Source organism: Paroedura picta, chromosome 3, assembly GCF_049243985.1.
Source record: "Paroedura picta isolate Pp20150507F chromosome 3, Ppicta_v3.0, whole genome shotgun sequence".
Lineage (NCBI taxonomy): Eukaryota > Metazoa > Chordata > Lepidosauria > Squamata > Gekkonidae > Paroedura > Paroedura picta.
In genome coordinates this window covers 3,489,690-3,517,429 of record NC_135371.1, presented here as the reverse complement: position 1 = coordinate 3,517,429, position 27,740 = coordinate 3,489,690, and the positions used below count along the sequence as shown (strand labels likewise).

Genomic DNA, 27,740 nt, shown 5'->3' with positions numbered 1-27,740 from the left:
GATCCTGGGAGCAAAGGCACCGCCTAGGAGGACTGAAGGTGGCCCCGCTCCCCGCGGCCCCGGGAGGCCGGTCTGCAGCTGGCCTTAATGGCTCCCGAGGAGCCCCATTGAGCCGCAGCCTCCGGCCCTGCAGGTGGGTCCGGCCTTGAGAGGGTTAAGGGGAGGGAGGATCTTGCAAGAGTGGCTCTTCCGCTGGGCGGGGGTGGGAAGACGTCATTTCCTGCGGCCAAACCGGATGAGGAGGAGCTCCGGTCCACCAGAGGCGCCGAGGAGTCCGGACCGGGCGGGGCTTCCAGGCAAGTCCGTAGCTGCGGGCGGGGGGCGCGGAGGCCCTGGGGACGGGGGGGGGGGGGGGAGACCCCTGTCTTCGCCTGGCCTGCCTCGCAGGGTTGGTGTTGGGGGGAGAGTGCAGGGGAGACCACGAGCGCCCCCACTCCCCCCGCCCCGTGGTTGGAGAAGGACGCCTCGCGGCTCGTTCAGGCCCTGAAAAACGGGGCAGCTAAACACAGCTCTTCCTGAACCCTCAGCTCGCTGGGCAGAGGCAGCCCCACCCCGAGGCCCAGTTCCCCCTCCTGCCCCCTCCTGGTTGGGGGGCAGGCGAGGGAGGGACACCCACACCCACACCCAGTCCGCAATCCAATGGGGAGCCGCACGAGGGCCCTGCAGAGCAGGCCTGGGTTCAGGGGCGGCCAAAGGGGAGGCAGCACAGCACAGAGCTGCCTTCTGGGCGTTGGGGGGCCTTCCCTCCGAGATGCTCTTTGCCAGGATTGGCTCCCCTTGGAAGGAGGAAGCCCTGCAGCCTTCCGGGGTCTTGTGCTTATTGGCTGTCCTTCTTCCCTTTAACATCCTGGCTCAGGCGGGAGGCAGAGGGATTCCCTCTCAGCTACACACTAGGAAGCGTCCCTGGGCCTCCAGATGGCTGAGCCAAAGCTCAACCAAGGCCTGCCAGCCTCCCTCCCCGGATCTCAGGGGCTCCTTCTGCACAGAGGCCCCTGCCTGCCCCCCCCCCTCCCTCCGCTGGGCGCTCGGACAGAGCTCTTGGTGGACCCTTCAGTGCAGGGGAAGAGGTGTCCGGAGTGCTTAAGGGGTCTCCCGGTCCTCTTTTCCTTGGGGGGCTCCGCTTTACCTTCAGAATTAGCCCCCTGATGGATGGAACCAACCAGTCAAAATCCTTTAAAAAATCAGAAAAAAAAAGATGTGAAATATTACCTAAAATCCAAAGAGGCATCCTCGAAATCAGTTGGAGATATGGCAAAATGATGTTAGATTGATTTACAACCCATAAGGAGTGTTTTAGTCCTGATCCACCAGGGCAGTTGAAACATTGTGATGTTGACTGGTGTATTTTTTATTCTTGCCCCAGAGCCCTTTGTCTCTCTGCCCCCCCCCCCCCATGAGAAGCCTCTCCTCATAGCCTGGGGAACAAAGGGGTCTCTTCACAGTCCCAGGTGGCCCAAGAGAAGGGAAGGAGATGGCAGAAGAGGACCCAGGAAGAACTGGGAGTGACCAGACTGCAAGCCAAGGCCCTTCTCCTGTCCTAGCTGGGAGTGGTGTGGAATTCTGGGAAAGGGCTGGGCCAGAGATGCTGCATCCAGCCACTGTGGCCTCAGATGTGCACAGCCGATGCTTCCGGCACTTCCGCTACCAGGAGGCCGAGGGGCCCCGAGAGGCTTGCAGCCGGCTCCACGGACTCTGCAACCGCTGGCTGGAGCCGGAGAGGCTCACCAAGCAGCAGATCCTGGACCGGGTGATCCTGGAGCAGTTCCTGGCCCTCCTGCCCCAGGAGATGCAGGGCTGGGTGAGAGGATGCAGGCCGGAGAGCAGCTCCCAGGCGGTGGCCCTGGCCGAAGGCTTCCTCCTGAGCCAGGCGGAGGAGAGGAGGCAGGTGGACCAGGTGAGTGGCTGTTCTCCAGGTAGGTTTAATTCAAGCAAGGAGATCTGGCCTTGTCCTAAAGATCCCCTGCCAGACATTTGTCCAAGCGTTCATCATCCAAAACGGATATTTAACAGCCTACTTTACAACTATGTTACTAATCCCATCATTACAGACAGAGGAATCACTTGAATTGTGTTTTTTTGTGGTAGCCTTGGAGGTTCTGCTTCGTTTTCTCTCCAGGGGGCCACAGAAAGCCCATTTAAAGAGGAGCCTCATCCTGCCGTGCCCAGCCCCCTCCCCCAAGTGCCTTTTGGAGTCCTCCTGCGAGATGGAGGCCTTGGGAGGCCGGACTCAGCTTCAGGCTCCTTTCCCAGAGCTACTCCAGAGGAGACCCATTGAGCTGCACAAGGCGTGGCTGATGCCAGCCTCGCTGAAGGACCTCCCAGAGAGGACAGGAGGCCTTTTTCACTGGTTGGATTCGCAGAGCCCTTTGCTGGAGAGGCTGAGCCACACGGGGGTGGAAGAGGCAAGGCTTGCTTCTAGCAGGAGAGGCAACCCCTGGGGAAAGCCCTGCAGCTGAAGCCTGAGACGGTCTCCTCGGAAGTAAGGCGTGGGGGGGTGTTCTGGGATCCTGGAAAGGAGGAAGGCTGGGATCCTCCTCAGGTGGGAAGAAGGCTGAGCATATCCGGGAGAGATGAAAACTTATCTATGGCTGGGAATCCGAGGAATGGGCCATAGATTCTCTGCCTAAATCTATTTAATGGCCCGTGTTATCTCGTTGCTGAGAGTCGGACACGACTGAACAGCTAGCATCATCATCATCATCATCATCATCTAGCCAGGAAGGGTTTGGGAAGAACACTATAAGGATCAATACGGCAAGTGAGATGCGGCTGGACAGAAATTACGCTGAACAAATAGACCGATTTCGGTAAGGAGGCAGGGCTGGAACTAGACAAAAGAGATTCTAGCTAGTTCCAGGTGGGATATCCTTTCCCCGTTGACATTACAAGGGCCATGTACATTACAACGGCTCCATTGCACGTATCAATTGGAGACTTGGCCAACTCAGCTGGGGCTCAGCTGGGGCTGTATCCGGCTGGCTGTCCATCAGCAGATAGAACTGCCTTAAGCAGTCTCCTTCAGCAGCCTCTTCTACAAGCGAATTTCTTCCCCCTTAGACATCTCACCAGGTCAGCTAATGGAGTCTGGGTGTGGGGCAGGACCCATTCCTTGGTCTCTTCCATTCCATCTCTTACTCCTCTCCCTTCTGCCTTTTCAGACGTTGGGTCTATCCCTGAAGATAGAAGGGACAATCTCTGAGGCGGAAGGAGCTCCTTCTGAGGAAGGGCAGAGAGTGCAGGCTGTGAAGGCAGAAGGTACATTCCCTGAGGAGGAAGGAGCTCGCTTGGAGCAAGGGCAGAGGGCACAGACCGTGGAGTGTGCTGAAGATGCCCTCTCCTGTGGTAAGGACTCCTCGTGCCTGGATGTGATTGGGGCACAGGAGCTTGGGGGAGGGGCTTTGGGAGGGGCTTCCCACAGATCTGGTGGCCTGTTAATGTTGTCTCTGGATGAAAACGCCGTTGTGAAATTCCCAAGCCTTTAGACACTCTTAAAACTCATTATGAGAGTCCAGTCAATAGCTCCCAATAAAAGACTTGGTGAAGAAAATCTCTTTGTTGAAAGTATAATAAACAAGGGACCTCTGAATTGTTGCTAAGACTGACAAATTGTGGGCCTGCTTTTGTATCATATCACAGACCACTCAGTCCCCCTGAGCCTCAGTCTGGGGGCAAATTACTCCAGATTCTATTCTTCCAGTGTTAATCCCCCAAAATGAAAGATGGTCAGGCCCAGCCAGAGCCTCAGGGTCAAGGAAATAACATGTTCCCAGTCAAAAGATTTATGGCTTTTGCAGTCCACCTGAACTCTCTGTGTACTCTATGCAGGCTATTGCTGCAAACGACCTTAACTCATATATTCAATTACACAAAAATGTATAAAGAACAAAGGTAGATAAAAACACAGGGCAAAAGCTTGTCGGTACATGACTCTGACATCTTCAGGTTCTCCTCGAGTCTTCAGAATGTGCTCCAGGCACGTCTGGGACTAATGTGATGGTGACATTTCATGCGACATCAATTCCAGCACCCACTTTCCTTCCCCCCAAAACAGACACTGATCTGAAATACGTTGGAAGCGGAACAAACAAGCCAACCCCCTTCTACTTCCTTTGTCTCACAAACAGGCAGAGAGGTTCCGCTGAGCTGTCGTCTGTTTCAAAATGAGGAAAGGGCTGCATCCCATCCAGGCCAGGTAGGAGGGACGAGCTGGGATAGGCTGGGCCCAGCCTCCTTTCGCTACGCCTGCATCTGTCCAAGAGGTCTGGGGAAGAGATCCTCTGAATGCCATTCCCTTTGCCCATGCCAAGCCAGGCATCCTCTGCCTTCCCTCCCCTTGTGCCATCTCTGCCTGGTGTGCAGGGAAATCTGCTTTTCCTTTCAGCCTCCCTTCTCCTTTGAGGACGTATACGTCTCCTTCTCCGAGGCAGAATGGGCCCTGCTGGATCCGGGCCAGAGAGCTCTGCACAGGGAAGTCATGCTGGAGAACTACGAGAGCGTGGCCTTTCTGGGTAAGGACCTTTCCTAGGAGTCAAAGGGGCAAATTGCTGCCATTGTGGTGAGATATGAATCAATATATTTAAGAGAAATACACCACTTCACAGCTGGTCTTAGTTACTTGTGGAGGGGCTCCTGCTCCCTGGCAGTGCCTGTTCCTGGCATGCAGAAGGCCGCAGGTTCAATCCCCAGGATATCCAGTTAAAAGGGTCAGGTAGGTGTTGAAGGGAAAGGCCCCTGCCGGAGATCCTCGAGATCTGATGGTGGACTGAGGAGGCGAGACTGACTCCAAGGGACCAGGGATTGGATCCAGCCGAAGGCAGCTTCCTGGGTCTGCTCTTGCCCAGGGGCAACTGAGGCCAGGGTCGGAGCCATCCGCCCAGCTAGAGAAGGTGCTCTGGCCGGAGGGAAGAGAGAGGGAACCCGGAAGAAGACTGTGGAAGGGACCAGATCCTTACTACTCTGTTGCCAGCGTTTACCACGCACCCTTCCACCGTCTTGGGGGTCACCAAGGTCCTCCTGCCTGTGACTGGGAAGGGATCCTGAGAAGGACACTATCTGGGTCCTCCAGCCCCTGAGCAGCCCCCACTACAGCAGGCTCATGGGGAGAATGCACACAAGCCACGTAGACTTCCATTCATGGAAAATATAAGTCATCACTAAACAGCACAGTTTCTGCAGGCCAGGAACAGAAAAACCAGGCATTACATTATTATGGCAGGAGGAATACTCCTGCTGTAGCTTAATTTTCCCTACATCAAAATATTCCTCACGTTGAAGCAGGGAAATTTCAAGGCGTATCATCTAGGTAAAGTCATCATGTCTTCCTTCTGGACTGTACCCGGATTAAACCTTTAACCTCTGAAGGCTCAGGGGGTCCAATAAGGGGTCCTGTATGGCATTTTCCAGGGGCTGTCAGCACCCTCCTAATCCCCCTCCCTTTTGGAGACATGACTGGTACTTACTGTCAACCAATGAGTACATTCTGATTCTAGAGGAAGTCTCAGATGCTGACACCTCCAAGGGAGAGCAGGTCAATGGTCACGTTAACCCCCGGGGGAACGAGGGAGGTTTGCTTCTCCAATCCATTCCCCTTATCCTGATGGGGATTGTGGGCTCTGATCTGGATCTTGGTTCCTTCCTTCCAGAAGAATTTTTATCTTTTTTTTTACTTCATTATCTATTGTAATTGGCAATTTAATGTGATTTATTTATAGTCCTCCTTTTCCCCTGAGATTCCAGGGAGATTCCAGGGAGAAACGGCACAGGCAGAAACCAGAATTCAGCCCTTCTTGACTGCAGCCTCCCTCAGGGCAGCTTCTGAGAGGCAATATTGTAAGCTGCCAGGAGCCCTCCTTAAAGGGGAAGGCAGCAGGTACAAGCCATTAGATGAGGCTCAAAGTGATTGGCCACTAAAACACCTACCTGCTCCCAGCTGTCCTTGGCCTTGGTTCCTATGAACCCACCCGATAAATAATTATCCTGACTTTAATCAATATTCTTTACTTACATTTAAGACTCACCTGGGAGATTAGAGAGAAACAAATGCTGATAACTAAAAATAGCCCCTTCTTTGTGGTTATGGAAATAGGAACAGAGCAGTTTGAAGTGAATGATTCTGACAAAGGTGAAGTCTTTCCCTGATTTACAAATCTTCAGAATTTTGTTGCAGGCAGAGAGGGAGTTCGCTCAGGCCCTGTGCCGTTCCTTCTTCCCCCCCCCCCCCACACCCTCCCTCTCTTTCTGCAAAGGAGGCGAGATGTTTCAGAGAGGCTGTGGGGGGGAAGGAGAGTGGCATTGCACCCAAGGGAAGGCTGCAGAGTTCCTCTAGGGAATGCCCAAAGGAAGGGGCTCAGAGTGAGCTTTCTTCCCAGTCTTGTCAAGGGAAGGGGCGAGGAATAGCCATAGGGGATCTCTGCTTCCCTTCTGAGCAACGTTTCAGATCTCGAGGCTCAGAAACTCCAGAGGAAGACCTCAGGTGTGGCTCTTGAGGGAGTGAGGGAGTCTTAAATGCTAGCAGTTTTGGGAAAGGTGGAGGGGTAGTTAAGGTCAGCCAAGCTGGATAAGGCCGAAGGGCCATCAGTTCTTTCCTGATACAGCCACATAGATGCCTTTGGACCTGGCCAGCCCCCTTGGGTGCTAACAGGATCTCTCTGTTTATTCCAGCAGTGGAGGATCAGGGGAACGGAGAGGGTGAGGAACTCCATCAGCAAATGACAGGAAGAATTAACATTGAAGACTTAAAAGAAAACGTCAGGATCCAAGACAGGCCTAAGGCAAAGACAGGTGTCCCCATGGGTGAGAAGCAAAGTAGAAGAAAATGTAATGTACGTTTTCCAAAGCACAGTATAATGAATTCAAATAAACTGATTCAAAGTATAAACTACTTCAGAAATAGATCCCAGCTTCTTGTACACCAAATAAAACACAATGGGAAGAAAACTTTTAAAAGTTCAGAGTGTGGAAACAGGTTATGTCAAAACAGCGCTCTTCAATACCATTGCAAAACCCACACAGGGGAGAAGCCTTTTGAATGCTCAGAGTGTGGAAAGAGATTCACTCAGAGTGGCAGTCTTAAATGCCATCTGAAAACCCACACTGGGGAGAAGCCTTTCGAATGCTCAGACTGTGGAAAGAGATTCCGCCACACCAACAGTCTTCAATACCATCGGAAAACCCATACAGGGGAGAAGCCTTTTGAATGCTCAGAGTGTGGAAGGAGATTCCGTCACACCAACAGTCTTCAATACCATCAGAAAACCCATACAGGGGAGAAGCCTTTTCAATGCTCAGAGTGTGGAAGGAGATTCACTTGCAACAGCAATCTTCAACGCCACGTGAAAACCCACACAGGGGAGAAGCCTTTTGAATGCTCGGAGTGTGGAAGGAGATTCCATCAGAGCAGCGGTCTTCAACAACATCGGAAAACCCACACAGGGGAGAAGCCTTTTGAATGCTCAGAGTGTGGAAAGAGATTCACTAGCAACATAAATCTTCAATGCCACCTGAAAACACACACAGAGAAGCCTTTTGAATGCTCGGAGTGTGGAAGGAGATTCCATCAGAACAGCAGTCTTCAACAACATCTGAAAATCCATACAGGGGAGAAGCCTTTTGAATGCTCAGAGTGTGGGAAGAAATTAAGTCGGTGCAGCAGTCTTCAGTACCATCTGAGAACCCACACAGGGGAGAAGCCTTTTGAATGCTCAGAGTGTGGAAAGAAATTAAGTCGGTGCAGCAGTCTTCAGTACCATCTGAGAACCCACACAGGGGAGAAGCCTTTTAAATGCTCAGAGTGTGGGAAGAGATTCACTAGCAACAGCCATCTTCAACAACATCTGAGAACCCACACAGGGGAGAAGCCTTTTGAATGCTCAGAGTGTGGAAAGAGATTCACTAGCAACAGCAATCTTCAACAACATCTGAAAACTCATACAGGCGAGAAGGCTTTTGAATGCTCAGAGTGTGGAAAGAGATTCCTTTATAGTCATGGTCTTCTGTACCATCTGAGAACCCACACAGGGGAGAAGCCTTTTAAATGCTCAGAGTGTGGAAAGAGATTCACTAGCAACAGCCATCTTCAACAACATCTGAAATCCCACACCGGGGAGAAGCCTTTCGAATGCTCAGACTGTGGAAAGAGATTCCGTGACAGCAACAGTCTTCAATACCATCTGAAAACCCACACCGGGGAGAAGCCTTTCGAATGCTCAGACTGTGGAAAGAGATTCCGTCACACCAACAGTCTTCAATACCATCGGAAAACCCATACAGGGGAGAAGCCTTTTGAATGCTCAGAGTGTGGAAGGAGATTCACTTGCAACAGCAATCTTCAACGCCACGTGAAAACCCACACAGGGGAGAAGCCTTTTGAATGCTCGGAGTGTGGAAGGAGATTCCATCACAGCAGCGGTCTTCAATACCATCGGAAAACCCATACAGGGGAGAAGCCTTTTGAATGCTCAGAGTGTGGAAGGAGATTCACTTGCAACAGCAATCTTCAACGCCACGTGAAAACCCACATAGGGGAGAAGCCTTTTGAATGCTCAGAGTGTGGAAAGAGATTCCATCAGAGCAGCAGTCTTCAACAACATCGGAAAACCCACACAGGGGAGAAGCCTTTTGAATGCTCAGAGTGTGGAAAGAGATTCCATCAGAGCAGCAGTCTTCAACAACATCTGAAAACCCACACAGAGGAGAAGCCTTTTGAATGCTCAGAGTGTGGAAAGAGATTCACTAGCAACAGCCATCTTCAACGCCACCTGAAAACCCACAAGGGGAGAAGCCTTTTGAATGCTCAGAGTGTGGAAAGAGATTCACTAGCAACAGCCATCTTCAACGCCACCTGAAAACCCACAAGGGGAGAAGCCTTTTGAATGCTCAGATTGTGGAAAGAGATTCCGTCAGAACTATGGTCTTCAGTCCCATCTGAGAAGCCACGCAGGGGAGAAGCCTTTTGAATGCTCAGAGTGTGGAAAGAGATTCATTCACAGCCGCCATCTTAAGTGCCACCTGAAAACCCACACGGGAAAAGCCTATTAAATATTTGGTGCCTGGAAAAAGGTTATTCAGAATTTCAGTCTCAGAGAACTTACACAGTGAAGAAGCCTTTTGAATGCTCAGAGTGTGGAAATATATTCTATCAAATTGTCTTCAACTCCATTGAAAACCTACACAGGGGCGAAGCCATTTGAATACTCAGCGTGTGGAGAGATTCAGCTTCAATCGCCATCTTCAGCAGAGCTTAAGGACTATAGAATCATAGAAAAATAGAGTTGGTACCTCTTGGGACATCTAGTACAACCCTCGGTACTATGCAGGACAATCACAACCCTATCGCTCATCCACTAGATCCTGCTACCCCCGTGAATCTTCACAAAATCAGCCACTCCATCACATGGGTTTCCAGCCTGTGTTTAAACATTTGCAAAGATGGAGAGCCCACCATCTCCAGAGGAAGCCTGTTCCACTGAGAAAGCGCTCTGAATGTCAGGAACGTCTTCCTGATTTTTAGACGGAATTTCTTTTGAATTTGAATTAATTTCATCCCATTGGTTCTGGTAAGTCCCTCTGGGGCAAGAGAGAACAACTCTGCTCCATCCTCCACATGGCAGCCTTTTAAATACTTGAAGATGGTTATCAGATCCCCTCTCAGTCGTCTCCTCCCCAGGCTAAACAGATCAAGCTCCCCCTGTTTTTCCTCCTACATCTTGGTCTCCAAACCCCTCACCATCTTAGTTGCCCTCCTCTGGACCCCCTCCAGTTTGTCAACATCCCTCTTCAACTGCGGTGCCCAAAACTGAACACAGAACTCCATGGGAGGCCGAACCAGAGTAGAGACTAACATGGAAGAAACATTTTGGGAGCTCGTTGAGCTTGTTTGGAGGTTCTAGCTGGGGAGCGCAGCTATCGTATGCCCTTGACCGAAGAACGGTACGCTCCTTCTATCTGGGATGGTCGTCCTGTTCCACCGAGCAGCAGCTTCAGGAGGGACGCACATGGAGCGTTAGGGAGGTAGGAGACACCCACCTAGCCAGCCAGATCAGCTGAATCTACCCTTGCGATCAATGGGGTGACAGAGGTCTCAGCCAGATCGCCCTCACAAAGGAGAACCAGATGAGATTCTGAAATTCTTAAAACCCCCTAGCATCCCGTAAATCAGTGGGCCCCAAGCTTTTTATCACCGGGGACCGGTCAACGCTTGACAATATTACTGAGAAAATTTAAAATGGACCAGATTTTACTCTTTTTGATTAAGAAGAAGAAGAAGAAGAAGAGTTGGTTCTTATATGCCGCTTTTCCCTACCCGAAGGAGGCTCAAAGCGGCTTACAGTCGCCTTCCCATTCCTCTCCCCACAACAGACACCCTGTGGGGTGGGTGAGGCTGAGAGAGCCCTGATATTACTGCTCGGTCAGAACAGCTTTATCAGTGCTGTGACTAGCCCAAGGTCACCCAGCTGGCTGCATGTGGGGGAGCGCAGAATCGAACCCAGCATGCCAGATTAGAAGTCCGCACTCCTAACCACTAGACCAAGAATCTCTATAGCAATAACGTTTGTCAAATATACAATAGATGGGAAACTCACGGCAGAAATACCCATAAATTTTGGAGTTAAGCAAGTTAAGCTGGTCACTTTAAAGAAGTAAATGGACACCCACCTCTTGATATTGGGTCAAAACACACTTTCATGCAGCACCAAACTCCTTCAATCTCCTAGGCTACCCCTTTTTTTTGGAGGCTGCAAATAAGAATATCCTAGGGGAACTGCAGGGCATTGGACTGGTTGTGTCTTCATGGGCTGTGGTGTAAAGGTCAAGGTATCCCCTGTGCAAGCACCGGGTCATGTCCGGGACCCTTGGGGTGACGCCCTCCAGCGTTTTCATGGCAGACTCAATACAGGGTAGCCTTGCCAGTGCCTTCCCCAGTCATTACCGTTTACCCCCAAGAGCTTTCAGACTGCATGTCTGCTGCCTTACCAGTCTGGCCACAAGAGGCTGTGGTGTACCTGACACTTTATATCACCTATTGATGGGGTGCCCTAGATTTCTCCAGTTGCAAAAATCACTAGGTAAATACTGGAGAAAACAGAAATGTCCTCGTGTAGACGAGAAGGACACCATGCATGAAATCCGGGGTGAAAGTGATCCGGAGATGGTCCGAGAAGTAGCCAAGGTATTGTTAACAATACAAAGGTTGAATTGCTTAAATCTGAACCCAGTACCGGCTAAGAGCGGACCTCTGTGAGCCCACTGTGGACCGCAGATCGCGATATGGCCACCTTGTAACATTTGCGTGTTGCTGGGGATTGTGAATGTCGTTTGGTTGCGCTGTTTAGCTGTACCATTTTACCTTTTTAAAATCATTGTTATGTCAATAAAGGTACTCTGAGAGCTCGTTGTGTGGAAAGAGCATTATTTTAGAGCATTAAAGTGCCCAGAAGGAGGGAGATCCTTTTGAAGGGCCAGCGTAGAGATGGTAGAGATCAGGGGTAGTCAAACTGCGGCCCTCCAGATGTCCATGGACTACAATTCCCAGACATCTGGAGGGCCGCAGTTTGATTACCCCAGGTATAGATAGAAGGGCCAGCATGGAACTCTTTGGCAGCGTCTAAGAACACACAGAGAGACGGAGAAACTATGGAACTGCTTAGTGCATGAAGAGAGTTTTCCTCTTATTTCACTCTTTCTGAAAGACAACAGACTCCAGAAAGCATTCCTCCTCTAGAAACTCTTGCAGAATGTTTGCATCTCCCTAGAAAATAAACCCTAACTAGGAAGAAATGGTAAAAGTTCTTGGCTGGCGGAAGGAACTTCAGCCACATTTCAAGCCCTCCAATCGATCTCACAGGAAGAAATTGCAGATGAGCTCTGTAATTACAGATGTGGAATCCCGGAGGAGTCCCCACAAGGGAGGAACCTCCTAAATAATCCATTGGTGGCAAGAGCTTGAGGCACAGACCAGATTTCCGTGTCCTTCGGAGAATCCATAGAAGGGAGAAACATCCGTGTAGAAGAAGAGCTGCTTTTTGAATGCCCTGCTTTTCACCACCAGATGGGACCTCAAAGCAGCTTAGATGCACCTTTTCCTTCCTCTCCCACAACAGACACCATGTGAGGTGGGGGCGGGTGCTGAGGGAGCTCCAAGAGAACTGTTCTGCAAGAACAGCTCTTAAGAGAACCGTGACTAGCCTAAGGTCACCCAGTTGTCTGAATGTCAAGCTGTGGGGAATGAACCCCAAGTCCCGAGAAGAGAGTTCACTGCTCTAAACCCGTGTGCCACACCCACTCTACAGCTGAGGGTCTTCAAAAGCCAAGTGTTGGAGGTTCAGAAAAGCTCAGAAAGTAACTACACAAACTACACTGCCGTGGAGAGCAAGCCACGGGGGGGGGGGGGGGGGGCTTCCCCTAACCCCTCGGCCCCCTTTCAAAGCCCATTTTTATAATGGGCTTTGATGCTAGTCAAAGTATATAACACAGGTATCTCTAATGCTCCAAACTCACAAGCACGAGGATTTTGAGTCCATAGTCCACAAAGGCCTGACCCTCAACAATATGGCATCCCAGAAGGCCAGGAGCAGCAGCAGAACAGGATGTCCAGACCCAAAGCGAGGAGGTCGACTTCAGTAACCGGAGAACACTTTGGGGCCACGTTCTGTCCAGCCAGGCAGCTTTTAGCTGGAGTGCTGAGAAATAGGAGCTATGTCCCTCAGAAGAACTCCTGCAATCAGGTGAGTCTGCTACTGAGACACCTAAGTAAAGTGATCTAAAAACGTCTGTGTTGCGTTGAACACTTGTGTCAGCATTTCAGCTGGCAGGGGTAGTCAACCTGTGGTCCTCCAGATGTCCATGGTGCAATGCTGGCAGGGACACATGGGAATTGTAGTCCAAGGACATCTGGAGGACCGCAGGTTGACTACCCCTGGAATAGGCCGTCAGCCACATGGCTTCCATCCTCCAAAAGGCCTAATCCAATTAGATTAATCTGACCTCCCTTTACCCACAGTATCCAGAAGCTCAGACTCCCTGCAGCCGGAGTTGGGGCTTCGCTCTGGGTGGGAACCCCAAATCAGCCATTGGGAGAGGGCAGCCGGGGGGAAGCCCCCCCCCCAAATAGCTGCCTTTGAAAGGGTACATAAATAATCCTGGAAAGAGGACCAGAGTATCCCCCCCCCCAGGAGTCCCCTGCGGGTCGTCCGAAGGCTCCTCCTCCGCTTGGCCCTCCCGGGTGGTCTGTGCTGCAGAGTCGCCCTCGCTGGGGCGGAGCTGAGCCGGGCGGGCGGCGCTGCCTTGGGGGCTTGCAGAGAGGCCCAGCCCTTCCCGGCACCCCTTCGGGGGTCTCTGGGCGTGGGTGGGGAGGGGGCTTGGTCATGAGTTGCGGGAGGGAGAAGGTGGGGCGCCAGGGAGGCAGCGGGAGGGAAAGGCTTCGCAGGCGGGCCCTTTGGGGGCCTCTCCGCGCGCCTCTGCCGGGGGAGATCAAAGCTTCTCTCTCCTGGCCGGCTGCCCTCAGTCCGAAGGAAGGTCGCCAACTCCTGGCCGGGAAATGCCGGGAGGTCTGCGCTGGAGGGCGAAGGAGCACGGAGGCCGGGAATGCCCCCGAGGCCACCTTCCCGGAGGAGCCCGTTTTCCTCCAGGGGGACTGGCCGGGGCGGGCGGAGACGAGCTGCCATTCCGGGAGACCTCCAGGCCCGGCCGGGAGATCCTGGGAGCAAAGGCACCGCCTAGGAGGACTGAAGGTGGCCCCGCTCCCCGCGGCCCCGGGAGGCCGGTCTGCAGCTGGCCTTAATGGCTCCCGAGGAGCCCCATTGAGCCGCAGCCTCCGGCCCTGCAGGTGGGTCCGGCCTTGAGAGGGTTAAGGGGAGGGAGGGTCTGGCCAGAGCGGCTCTTCTGCTGGGCGGGGGTGGGAGGATGTCATTTCCGGCGGCCAAACCGGATGAGGGGGAGCTCCGGTCCACCAGAGGCGCCGAGGAGTCCGGACCGGGTGGGGCTTCCAGGCAAGTCCGTAGCTGCGGGCGGGGGGCGCGGAGGCCCTGGGGGGGGGAGACCCCTGTCTTCGCCTGGCCTGCCTTGCAGGGTGGTTGTTGGGGGGAGAGTGCAGGGGAGACCACGAGCGCCCCCCCTCCCCCCGCCCCGTGGTTGGAGAAGGACGCCTCGCGGCTCGTTCAGGCCCTGAAAAACGGGGCAGCTAAACGCAGCTCTTCCTGAACCCTCAGCTCGCTGGGCAGAGGCAGCCCCACCCCGAGGCCCAGTTCCCCCTCCTGCCCGGGTTATTTGGGGGGAAGGAGGGCAGGCAAGGGAGGGACACACACACACACCACGCACACCCTGCCCACAATGCAATGGGGAGCCGCACGAGGGCCCCGCAGAGCAGTCCTGGGTTCAGGGGCGGCCAAGGGGGAGGCAGCAGAGCACAGAGCTGCCTTCTGGGCGTTGGGGGGCCTTCCCTCCGAGATGCTCTTTGCCAGGATTGGCTCCCCTTGGGAGGAGGAAGCCCTGCAGCCTCCCGGGGTCTTGTGCTTATTGGCTGTCCTTCTTCCCTTTAACATCCTGGCTCAGGCGGGAGGCAGAGGGATTCCCTCTCAGCTACACACGAGGAAGCGTCCCTGGGCCTCCAGATGGCTGAGCCAAAGCTCAACCAAGGCCTGCCAGCCTCCCTCTCCGGATCTCAGGGGCTCCTTCTGCACAGAGGCCCCTGCCTGCCCCTCCCCCTCCCTCCGCTGGGCGCTCGGACAGAGCTCTTGGTGGACCCTTCAGTGCAGGGGAAGAGGTGCCCGGAGTGCTTAAGGGGTCTCCCGGTCCTCTGTCCTTGGGGGGCTCCGCTTTACCTTCAGAATTAGCCCCCAGGACGGAGGGAACCAACCAGTCAAAAGCCGTTAAAAAATCAGAAAAAATCAAAAAGATGTGAAACATTACCTAAAATCCAAAGAGGCATCCTCGAAATCAGTTGGAGATATGGCAAAATGATGTTAGATTGATTTACAACCCATAAGGAGCGTTTTTGTCGTGATCCACCAGGGCAGTTGAAACATTGTGATGTTGACTGGTGTATTTTTTATTCTTGTCCCAGAGCCCTTTGTCTCTCTGCCCCCCCCCCCATGAGAAGCCTCTCCTCCTAGCCTGGGGAATAAAGGGGTCTCTTCACAGTCCCAGGTGGCCCAAGAGAAGGGAAGGAGATGGCAGAAGAGGACCCAGGAAGAACTGGGAGTGACCAGACTGCAAGCCAAGGCCCTTCTCCTGTCCTAGCTGGGAGTGGTGTGGAATTCTGGGAAAGGGCTGGGCCAGAGATGCTGCATCCAGCCACTGTGGCCTCAGATGTGCACAGCCGATGCTTCCGGCACTTCCGCTACCAGGAGGCCGAGGGGCCCCGAGAGGCTTGCAGCCGGCTCCACGGACTCTGCAACCGCTGGCTGGAGCCGGAGAGGCACACCAAGCAGCAGATCCTGGACCTGGTGATCCTGGAGCAGTTCCTGGCCCTCCAGCCCCAGGAGATGCAGGGCTGGGTGAGAGGATGCGGGCCGGAGAGCAGCTCCCAGGCGGTGGCCCTGGCCGAAGGCTTCCTCCTGAGCCAGGCGGAGGAGAGGAGGCAGGTGGACCAGGTGAGTGCCTACCTCCAGGTAGGTTTAATTCAAGCAAGGAGATCTGGCCTTGTCCTAAAGGTTCCCTGCCAGACGTTTGTCCAAGCGTTCATCATCCAAAACGGATATTTAACAGCCTACTTTACAACTGTGTTATTAATCCCATCATTACAGACAGAGGAATCACTTGAATTGGGTTTTTTTGTGGTAGCCTTGGAGGTCCTGCTGCGTTTTCTCTCCAGGGGGCCACAGAAAGCCCATTTAAAGGGGAGCCTCATCCCGCCGTGCCCAGCCCCCTCCCCCAAGTGCGTTTTGGAGTCCTCCTGCGAGATGGGAGGCTGGACTCAGCTTCAGGCTCCTTTCCCAGAGCTACTCCAGAGGAGACCCATTGAGCTGCACAAGGCGTGGCTGATGCCAGCCTGGCTGAAGGACCTCCCAGAGAGGACAGGAGGCCTTTTTCACTGGTTGGATTCGCAAAGCCCTTTGCTGGAGAGGCTGAGCCACACGGGGGTGGAAGAGGCAAGGCTTGCTTCTAGCAGGAGAGGCAACCCCTGGGGAAAGCCCTGCAGCTGAAGCCTGAGACGGTCTCCTCGGAAGTAAGGCGTGGGGGGGTGTTCTGGGATCCTGGAAAGGAGGAAGGCTGGGATCCTCCTCAGGTGGGAACAAGGCTGAGCATATCCGGGAGAGATGAAAACTTATCTATGGCTGGGAATCCGAGGAATGGGCCATAGATTCTCTGCCTAAATCTATTTAATGGCCCGTGTTATCTCGTTGCTGAGAGTCGGACACGACTGAACAGCTAGCATCATCATCATCATCATCATCATCATCATAATCACCATCATCTAGCCAGGAAGGGTTTGGGGAGAACACAATAAGGATCAATACGGCAAGTGAGATGCGGCTGGACAGAAATTACACTGAACAAATAGATTTCGGTAAGGAGGCAGGGCTGGAACTAGACAAAAGAGATTCTAGCTAGTTCCAGGTGGGATATCCTTTCCCCACTGACATTACAAGGGCCATGTACATTACAACGGCTCCATTGCACGTATCAATTGGAGACTTGGCCAACTCAGCTGGGGCTCAGCTGGGGCTGTATCCGGCTGGCTGTCCATCAGCAGATAGAACTGCCTTAAGCAGTCTCCTTCAGCAGCCTCTTCTACAAGCGAATTTCTTCCCCCTTAGACATCTCACCAGGTCAGCTAATGGAGTCTGGGTGTGGGGCAGGACCCATTCCTTGGTCTCTTCCATTCCATCTCTTACTCCTCTCCCTTCTGCCTTTTCAGACGCTGGGTCTATCCCTGAAGATAGAAGGGACAATCTCTGAGGCGGAAGGAGCTCCTTCTGAGGAAGGGCAGAGAGTGCAGGCTGTGAAGGCAGAAGGTACATTCCCTGAGGAGGAAGGAGCTCGCTTGGAGCAAGGGCAGAGGGCACAGACCGTGGAGTGTGCTGAAGATGCCCTCTCCTGTGGTAAGGACTCCTCGTGCCTGGATGTGATTGGGGCACAGGAACTTGGGGGAGGGGCTTTGGGAGGGGCTTCCCACAGATCTTAAAACTAATTATGAGAGTCCAGTCAATAGCTCCCAATAAAAGACTTGGTGAAGAAAATCTCTTTGTTGAAAGTATAATGAACAAGGGACCTCTGAATTGTTGCTAAGACTGACAAATTGTGGGCCTGCTTTTGTATCATATCACAGACCACTCAGTCCCCCTGAGCCTCAGTCTGGGGGCAAATTACTCCAGATTCTATTCTTCCAGTGTTAATCCCCCAAAATGAAAGATGGTCAGGCCCAGCCAGAGCCTCAGGGTCAAGGAAATAACCTGTTCCCAGTCAAAAGATTTATGGCTTTTGCAGTCCACCTGAACTCTCTGTGTACTCTATGCAGGCTATTGCTGCAAACGACCTTAACTCATATATTCAATTACACAAAAATGTATAAAGACCAAAGGTAGATAAAAACACAGGGAAAAAGCTTGTCGGTACATGACTCTGACATCTTCAGCTTCTCCTCGAGTCTTCAGAATGTGCTCCAGTCACGTCTGGGACTAATGTGACGGTGACATTTCATGCGACATCAATTCCAGCCCCCACTTTCCTTCCCCCCAAAACAGACAGTGATCTGAAATACGTTGGAAGCGGAACAAACAAGCCAACCCCCTTCTACTTCCTTTGTCTCACAAACAGGCAGAGAGGTTCCGCTGAGCTGTCGTCTGTTCCAAAATGAGGAAAGGGCTGCATCCCATCCAGGCCAGGTAGGAGGGACGAGCAGGGATAGGCTGGGCCCAGCCTCCTTTCTCTACGCCTGCATCTGTCCAAGAGGTCCGGGGAACAGATCCTCTGAATGCCATTCCCTTTGCCCATGCCAAGCCAGGCATCCTCTGCCTTCCCTCCCCTTGTGCCATCTCTGCCTGGTGTGCAGGGAAATCTGCTTTTCCTTTCAGCCTCCCTTCTCCTTTGAGGACGTATCCATCTCCTTCTCCGAGGCAGAATGGGCCCTGCTGGATCCGGGCCAGAGAGCTCTGCACAGGGAAGTCATGCTGGAGAACTACGAGAGCGTGGCCTTTCAGGGTAAGGACCTTTCCTAGGAGTCAAAGGGGCAAAATGCTGCCATTGTGGTGAGATATGAATCAATATATTTAAGCTGGTCTTAGTTACTTGTGGTGGGGCTCCTGCTCTCTGGCAGTGCCTGTTCCTGGCATGCAGAAGGCCGCAGGTTCAATCCCCAGGATCTCCAGTTAAAAGGGTCAGGTAGGTGTTGAAGGGAAAGGCCCCTGCCGGAGACCCTCGAGATCCGATGGTGGACTGAGGAGGCGAGACTGACTCCAAGGGACCAGGGGTTGGATCCAGCCGAAGGCAGCTTCCTGGGTCTGCTCTTGCCCAGGGGCGACTGAGGCCAGGGTCGGAGCCATCCGCCCAGCTAGAGAAGGTGCTCTTGCCGGAGGGAAGAGAGAGGGAACCCGGAAGAAGACTGTGGAAGGGACCAGATCCTTACTACTCTGTTGCCAGCGTTTACCACGCACCCTTCCACCGTCTTGGGGGTCACCAAGGTCCACCCTGCCTGTGACTGGGAAGGGATCCTGAGAAGAACATAATCTGGGTCCCCCAGCCCCTGAGCAGCCCCCAGTATAGCAGGCTCATGGGGAGAATGCACACAAGCCAAGTAGACTTACATTCATGGAAAATATAAGTCATCACTAAACAGCACAGTTTCTGCAGGCCAGGAACAGAAAAACCAGGCATGCTAACGGTTCTGTCTAATCCGTGAAATACTTGGTATTAGATTATCATGGCAGGATGAATACTCCTGCTGTAGCTTAATTTTCCCTACATCAAAATATTCCTCACGTTGAAGCAGGGAAATTTCAAGGCGTATCATCTAGGTAAAGTCATCATGTCTTCCTTCTGGACTGTACCCGGATTAAACCTGTAACCTCTGAAGGCTCAGGGGGTCCAATAAGGGGTCCTGTATGGCATTTTCCAGGGGCTGTCAGCACCCTCCTAATCCCCCTCCCTTTTGGAGACATGACTGGTACTTACTGTCAACCAATGAGTACATTCTGATTCTAGAGGAAGTCTCAGATGCTGACACCTCCAAGGGAGAGCAGGTCAATGGTCACGTTAACCCCCGGGGGAACGAGGGAGGTTTGCTTCTCCAATCCATTCCCCTTATCCTGATAGGGATTGTGGTCTCTGATCTGGATCTTGCTTCCTTCCTTCCAGAAGAATTTTTATCTATTTCTTTTTACTTGGTTATGTACTGTGATTTATTTATAGTCCTCCTTTTCCCCTGAGATGCCAGGGAGATTCCAGGGAGAAACGGCACAGGCAGAAACCAGAATTCAGGCCTTCTTGACTGCACCCTCCCTCAGGGCAGCTTCTGAGAGGCAATATTGTAAGCTGCCAGGAGCCCTCGTTAAAGGGGAAGGCAGCAGGTACAAGCAATTAGATGAAGCTCAAAGTGATCGGCCAATAAAACACCTACCTGCTCCCAGCTGTCCTTGGCCTTGGTTCCTATGAACCCACCCGATAAATAATTATCCTGACTTTAATCAATATTCTTTAGTTACGTTTAAGACTCACCTTGGAGATTAGAGAGAAACAAATGCTAAAAATAGCCCCTTCTTTGTGGTGTCGGAAATATTAACAGACCAGTTCGAAGTTAATGATTCTGACAAAGGAAGTCTTTCCCTGATTTACAAATCTTCAGAATCTTTTAGGAGGCAGAGAGGGAGTTCGCTCAGGCCCTGTGCCGTTCCTTCTCCCCCCCCCCACACCCTCCCTCTCTTTCTGCAAAGGAGGCGAGATGTTCCAGAGAGGCTGTGGGGGGGGAAGGAGAGTGGCATTGCACCCAAGGGAAGGCTGCAGAGTTCCTCAACGGAATGCCCAAAGGAAGGGGCTCAGAGTGAGCTTTCTTCCCAGTCTTGTCAAGGGAAGGGGCGAGGAATAGCCATAGGGGATCTCTGTTTCCCTTCTGAGCAACATTTCAGATCTCGAGGCTCAGAAACTCCAGAGGAAGACCTCAGGTGTGGCGCTTGAGGGAGTGAGGGAGTCTTAAATGCTAGCAGTTTTGGGAAAGGTGGAGGGGTAGTTAAGGTCAGCCAAGCTGGATGAGGCCGAAGGGCCATCAGTTCTTTCCTGATACAGCCACATAGATGCCTTTGGACCTGGCCAGCCCCCTTGGGTGCTAACAGGATCTCTCTGTTTATTCCAGCAGTGGAGGATCAGGGGAACGGAGAGGGTGAGGAACTCCATCAGCAAAGACCAAATAGAATTAACGTTGAAGACTTACAAGAAACCATCAGGATCCAAGACAGGCCTAAGGCAAACACAGGTGTCCTTATGGGTGAGAAGCGAGGTGAAAGAAAATGTAATGTACCTTTTCCAAAGCACAGGATTCTGAATTCCAGTAAGTCGATTCAAAGTAGAAAGTACTTCAGAAATAGATCACAGCTTCCTCCACACCAAATAAAACATATTGGGAAGAAAACTTTTAAAAGCTCAGACTGTGGAAACAGATTTTGTCAAAGCAACGCTCTTCAATACCATCTGAAAACACACACAAAGGAGAAGCCTTTTGAATGCTCGGAGTGTGGAAAGAGATTCCACCATAGCAGCAGTCTTCAACAACATCTGAAAACCCACACAGGGGAGAAGCCATTTGAATGCTTAGAGTGTGGAAAGACATTCACTCGGTGCATAAGTCTTCAGGACCATCTAAAAACCCACACAGGGGAGAAGCCTTTTGAATGCTCAAAGTGTGGAAATAGATTCATTTACAACAGCAATCTTCAATGCCACCTGAAAACACACACAGAGGAGAAGCCTTTTGAGTGCTCAGAGTGTGGAAAGAGATTCCATCTGAACAACCATCTTCAACAACATCTGAAAACCCACACAGGGGAGAAGCCTTTTGAATGCTCAGAGTGTGGAAAGAGATTCTATTGGAGCAGCCGTCTTCAGTACCATATGAAAACCCACACAGGGGAGAAGCCTTTTGAATGCTCAGAGTGTGGAAAGAGATTCTCTCGGAGCAGCAGCCTTCAGTACCATATGAAAACCCACACAGGGGAGAAGCCTTTTGAATGCTCAGAGTGTGGAAGGAGATTCACTCTAAGCAGCCGTCTTCAGTACCATATGAAAACCCACACAGGGCAGAAGCCTTTTGAGTGCTCAGAGTGTGGAAAGAGATTCCATCTGAACAACCATCTTCAACAACATCTGAAAACCCACACAGGGGAGAAGCCTTTTGAATGCTCAGAGTGTGGAAGGAGATTCACTCAAAGCAGCAGTCTTCGGTACCATATGAAAACCCACACAGGGGAGAAGCCTTTTGAATGCTCAGAGTGTGGAAAGAGATTCCATCTGAACAACTATCTTCAACAACATCTGAAAACCCACACAGGGGAGAAGCCTTTTGAATGCTCAGAGTGTGGAAGGAGATTCACTCTAAGCAGCCGTCTTCAGTACCATATGAAAACCCACACAGGGGAGAAGCCTTTTGAATGCTCAGAGTGTGGAAGGAGATTCATTCAAAGCAGTGGTCTTCAGTACCATATGAAAACCCACACAGGGGAGAAGCCTTTTGAATGCTCAGAATGTGGAAAGAGATTCTCTCGGAGCAGCAGTCTTCACTACCATATGAAAACCCACACAGGGGAGAAGCCTTTTGAATGCTCAGAGTGTGGAAGGAGATTCACTCTAAGCAGCCGTCTTCAGTACCATATGAAAACCCACACAGGGGAGAAGCCTTTTGAATGCTCAGAGTGTGGAAAGAGATTCTCTCGGAGCAGCAGCCTTCAGTACCATATGAAAACCCACACAGGGGAGAAGCCTTTTGAATGCTCAGAGTGTGGAAGGAGATTCACTCTAAGCAGCCGTCTTCAGTACCATATGAAAACCCACACAGGGGAGAAGCCTTTTGAGTGCTCAGAGTGTGGAAAGAGATTCCATCTGAACAACCATCTTCAACAACATCTGAAAACCCACACAGGGGAGAAGCCTTTTGAATGCTCAGAGTGTGGAAAGAGATTCTCTCGGAGCAGCAGTCTTCAGTACCATATGAAAACCCACACAGGGGAGAAGCCTTTTGAATGCTCAGAGTGTGGAAAGAGATTCTCTCAGAGCAGCAGTCTTCAGTACCATATGAAAACCCACACAGGGGAGAAGCCTTTTGAATGCTCAGAGTGTGGAAGGAGATTCACTCAAAGCAGCAGTCTTCAGTACCATATGAAAACCCACACAGGGGAGAAGCCTTTTGAATGCTCAGAGTGTGGAAGGAGATTCATTCAAAGCAGCGGTCTTCAGTACCATATGAAAACCCACACAGGGGAGAAGCCTTTTGAATGCTCAGAGTGTGGAAGGAGATTCACTCAAAGCAGCGGTCTTCAGTACCATATGAAAACCCACACAGGGGAGAAGCCTTTTGAATGCTCAGAGTGTGGAAAGAGATTCTCTCGGAGCATCAGCTTTCAGTACCATATGAAAACCCACACAGGGGAGAAGCCTTTTGAATGCTCAGAGTGTGGAAGGAGATTCACTCTAAGCAGCCGTCTTCAGTACCATATGAAAACCCACACAGGGGAGAAGCCTTTTGAGTGCTCAGAGTGTGGAAGGAGATTCACTCAAAGCAGCAGTCTTCAGTACCATATGAAAACCCACACAGGGGAGAAGCCTTTTGAATGCTCAGAATGTGGAAAGAGATTCTCTCGGAGCAGCATCCTTCAGTACCATATGAAAACCCACACAGGGGAGAAGCCTTTTGAATGCTCAGAGTGTGGAAGGAGATTCACTCAAAGCAGCCATCTTCAGTACCATATGAAAACCCACACCAGGGGAGAAGCCTTTTGAATGCTTAGAGTGTGGAAAGAGATTCTCTCAGAGCAGCAGTCTTCAGTACCATATGAAAACCCACACAGGGGAGAAGCCTTTTGAATGCTCAGAGTGTGGAAGGAGATTCACTCAAAGCAGCGGTCTTCAGTACCATATGAAAACCCACACAGGGGAGAAGCCTTTTGAATGCTTAGAGTGTGGAAAGAGATTAATTAAGAACAGCAATCTTCAACGCCACCTGAAAACGCACCAGGGAAAAAGTGTTTTGAATGCCCAGGGTGTGGAAAGCGATTCACTCGCACCAACAATCTTAAACGCCACCTGAAAACCCACACTGGAAAGACGTTCATTCAGAATTTCAGTCTCAGAGAACTCACACTGACCGTTTATGCACTGGGAACTTCACTGCCCCAGATCCTGTGCAGGAGCACAAATCGGGTCCGGATGAGGCACACCAGACAAAATGCTCCTCCATGTTGGTGCAGGAATAGGCGAGGCAACCTGCCACAACTAAAACTCTAGCCTGCAGCCCAGCATGAAACCTCCAGTGCATAAACGGTCACTGTGAAGAAGCCTTTTGAATGCTCATAGTGTGGAAAGAGATTCCATCAGAGCATCCATCTTCAACGCCACCTGAAATGCCACAGAGGGAAGAAGTCTTTTATTTATTTATACATATATATGTGTGTGTGTGTGTGTTTTATTTTCATAAAGATAGAAATATAGAAATAAGACAGATAGTATAAGTTGTTAATACAAAGAACAATAAAATATAGTCTTGGGGAGACCTCAAGATGGCGCCATAAAGAAAGCTGGACTTCAGTTCAGCTCTTAAGCCATGCCGAGGGTCAGGGGCTTATGCACCTGGCTGACCTGAACAGATACGCAAATCTGTTCACCGGTCGCCCCAGGAACCGGGAACGGTGACCTGAGGGTCCTACAGATCCGTAGGGAGAAGCAAGACCTCCCTGGATTAATAGCGGCTTGAGCTCAAGGTCACGATGGCGTCTTTGTCGCAAACAACTTTACAAGCTTGAAACGACCAGCCGACCTCACATTCTTCCCAGACCATCATTTACCAGATCGATAGGAGCAGAAGCTGACAGAAGCTGGAACCTACAACAGTAAGAATTGAAAGCTTTCTGGCTTTTCTCTCTCTCCTCTCACAAGCTCTTCCCTCCCCCTCCCTCAACCAATTTACAAGCGAATTCCTTCTTTCCCCGAGTGAGAGACTCCCAGCTAATTACTCCCATTAACCAAACAAAGAGAGTGCTTTGAAGATTTATGGGTGAACGTTCAGTGGGAGAATTTGACTTGATACGGAGATCGACAAACTGATAATTTGGGATCGCCCGTGCTCCCGCGAGACCTCACGAGACTTTCTGTTTATAGTTTGTGACTGCCTAGAACTATGGAAGAATTAACAAAGGCACAGCTTTTCCATTTGTTATGCAAAGGAAACTCAGAGATACTGAAAGCAGTCAATAAGCTGGAAAAGGAAATTCGTGGGACTAAGGGGGAGTTTTTGGATGGAGCCCAAGATCCGGAGAGACCAGCTGATGACGCAGCTCAGCTAACAGTAAATCAAGTGAAACTTCAGGAGGGAGAGAGTGCCAGAGATGTAAAAACCCAAAGTATCTTTAAAGAACCCGGGAAAACAGATTCATGGAAGGAAAGTACTAAAAACCTGGAAGTCTATTCAGAGCAGGAAATGACTTGGATCAGCAAAATAAAAAGAGTCTATTCAAAAGCGACAGCAACTAGGAAGCTATCAGGAGATATTTCTGTGCGACCAGAGGAAGAGATCCAGATTGACAAAGGATTCAGAGCCCCCTCAAAGGCGATTACAAGCAAGAATCAAGCAAGAGATTTCTCTGGCCCTGACAGAAGGACAATCAGAAACACTCTACTATGGAAAAAAATACAATTTCATTTTCTGCGACCACCTGAAAGATGAGCTGAACAATGGAGTATTCTCCTGGCTTCTTGTGAGAAAAAAAAAAAAAAAAAGCAGTAGCAATCTTTAGGACAAGTCTAATATATGAAGGGAACTGACTTTATATCACTTAAGACAGTAATAGAATATATCCTTATAATAGATTAGACCTTCCTATGTATCAACTACTACTTTGTTAAGAAAGATGGTAATAACTCCTAGATCAGGATTAATATGCGATGGGAATTGAATATGTATGTTAATATGTATGCCAAAAGAGGATGACAAACCATATCTTATAGGCATTAACAAGACAACAGTAGTAATTCTTGGGTTAGGGCCAACTTATGAAGGAGATTGACCTAATATCATTTAAGATAATAACAGAATGTATTCCTATAACAGATCTCATATGTATTAACAATCACTTGGCTAAGAAATATGGTAAAAACTTCTAGACTAGGAATAATATGTGATGAGAACTAAATATCTATGTTAAAAGAGAAGGCAAACCATATCAACTGGTCGTTTTCTCCTTACAACTTCTCTGTAAATGCTTTATATAATAATAAACAATAAAATTATTATAAAAAAAATAAAATATAGTCTTTATTTGTTACACTTAACCCCCCTCCATTAAATGTCCCCTTTTAGTTAAGCTGTGAGTTTGGGCTGGGAGGCACTGCGGAGATATACTTAATATACCCGCCACGAGCCGCAAGGGAGTGGCGGGCTATAAATCTAATAATAATAATAATAACATAGATTCAGCTTACATAGGAAATCTAAGACCCCACATTTACTGTACAATGGAATGCACAATGTAATGAACTTTTACCCAAAATTTATAAACTTTTTCACATTTCCACCACATATGAAAAAAGAAACCTACTTTATCACATTTCCAACATTTGATACCATAGTTTGTAGCAATTTTAATAATATCACATACCACCTATAAAACATTTTATACTTCCATAATTTTTGGGATTCTTCAGCTAATTTTCTGTTGGCTATAAATGTAACCTTGTTGTAGTGATTGCATAGAAAATTAGGTTTTTAATACAGTTGGAGAGCCTTCCTGACAGATATTCAACACCATATTTTCAGGATTGCAAGCACCGGGTCATGTCTGACCCTTGGGGTGATGCCGTCCAGCGTTTTCATGGCAGACTCAATACAGGGTGGTTTGCCAGTGCCTTCCCCAGTCATTACCGTTTACCCCCCAGCAAGCTGGGTACTCATTTCACCGATCTCAGAAGGATGGAAGGCTGAGTCAACCTTGAGCCGCCCGCAGGGATTGAACTCCCAACCTCATAGACAGCTTCAGACAGGATTTCTGCTGCCTTACCACTCTGCGCCACAAGAGGCTCATTTGGCCCTATAACAATACACTAATAAAGAAAAAAGAGACGGAGAAAAAAACCCACTTTATCATGACATTTCCAGCACTTACAATTATATTGCCTTAAAAGTGTACAGAAGAAGAATAAAGAAAAGATTTCAAACATCTTGTTCCCCCTTCCCTTTGCTTCTCCATTCCCTTCCCCAATCTTCTTAAGGGGGTCTCATATCGAGGCTTGCTGCACCTTGTTGTTCCCGTAGACTTGCATTCTGTCCAGTTAGACTTTGACGTAGAAAGTGCAGTCGTACTCTTTTCCGCAGAATATTCACCGATGAATCTTGAGGCAGTTGCACCTCCTGGACTCCAATCCAAAATGTATCAGTACAATTTTTTAACTTAGAAGCTCCTTTAAATCGATTACTTTCAAAACAGATCCCTGTATCTTTTGGTTGGCTCTTGTGTACTGTTGCTTTGAAATAGCTGCATGCCTTTTTTAAAAGGGTGTCCTTATCTGGGAATTCATGTTTTCTGCGAGGCTCCGATACCTCCTTTTCCGTCTCCAAAATTTCAGATTTCTCTTCTGCTGATGATTTCCAACCTTGTTTACTGCTGTCATCAACCACTGTTATTGGTCCATCAATCCTGTTAAAAACTTCTTCCTTGCTGTCTTGGATCTCCTTGAAAATATTCTTAAGCAAACCTTTTGTAAATGCTTTAAAATCTTGGGTTTGTTTTTCTATTAGATGGGCCATTCTTTTTAACATAGACATGTTTTAGGCTTATAAGTCAGCAGCCAAGCTCAGACAATATTGCAAATAGCCAGGAGAGGTCCTATACAGTCCTAGGCAAAAGCGAAAGTCTGTTTAGTCCTCCGACGTTCTTTTGCTGTTGTTTGTAGAAGCATTGATTAATGGCTTTCGTTCACCCAGTCCACTGCATTCACTTGCAGTAAATAAATCGTAGAACAGGGTTAAAGCAGTTTCTTTTGAGAGAGAAAGAAAAGTCCAAGAGAGAAAATAGCTAGTCATCCTCTTGCCTTGACACGCTGACAGCATGTAATCCGGGGAGATGAATGTGGGAATCATTCAGCGTACTGAACCAAAGCGGAGCCATGTTGAGCTGAGTGACCGAAGGAGGGAGTACAGAGTATGGAAAAATACTGCCACGTTGGCAGGAACAGAGCTATGTGTCCTAAAGTCCAGAAGACTGAAAAACAACTCCATATAGGAAAGGGAAATGCCTTGTAGGCTCAATGTATGCTGTAGGCTCAATGTATGTTAATGTATAACCTTGTAGTATAGATAAGCATACGCACAAAGTACATGGAGGTTAAGACTGTAACAATAAAAGAGGAAGGGGAGGGGGAGTCAGGAGCGCGCTCAATCCCCGGACGGGGAAACTCTGCCCGGACTCCCCTCAGCTCCAACCCAGATGAAAAGGCACACCGACTCTGAATCTTTTTCCAGGGTCTATCAGGTGTTGGCTGGTACCGACAAGTGGTGCCCCGTGTGAGGCTCATCGCGACACGTCTGCAGATATTTCAACGCTCACCCCGCCCGG

General features: G+C 50.2%; 2 protein-coding genes across 2 annotated transcripts; both read left to right on the top strand.

Annotated features, from left to right (window-relative positions):
• The first annotated feature begins 346 nt into the window (after positions 1–346).
• On the top strand, positions 347–11,385 carry LOC143833894 (uncharacterized). Its single transcript, XM_077330163.1, is given in 7 exon segments — positions 347–1,894; positions 3,159–3,342; positions 4,125–4,192; positions 4,382–4,508; positions 6,661–8,766; positions 8,769–8,849; positions 8,852–11,385. Coding segments are annotated over 7 exon segments (3,174 nt in total). The 5' UTR covers positions 347–1,471; the 3' UTR covers positions 9,037–11,385.
• Positions 11,386–13,922: 2,537 nt separating this feature from the next.
• On the top strand, positions 13,923–26,345 carry LOC143833882 (uncharacterized). The gene is given in 7 exon segments (XM_077330114.1): positions 13,923–13,985; positions 15,059–15,587; positions 16,856–17,039; positions 17,755–17,822; positions 18,012–18,138; positions 20,282–22,899; positions 22,901–26,345. Coding segments are annotated over 6 exon segments (3,744 nt in total). The 5' UTR covers positions 13,923–13,985; positions 15,059–15,164; the 3' UTR covers positions 23,225–26,345.
• The last annotated feature ends 1,395 nt before the right edge of the window (positions 26,346–27,740 follow it).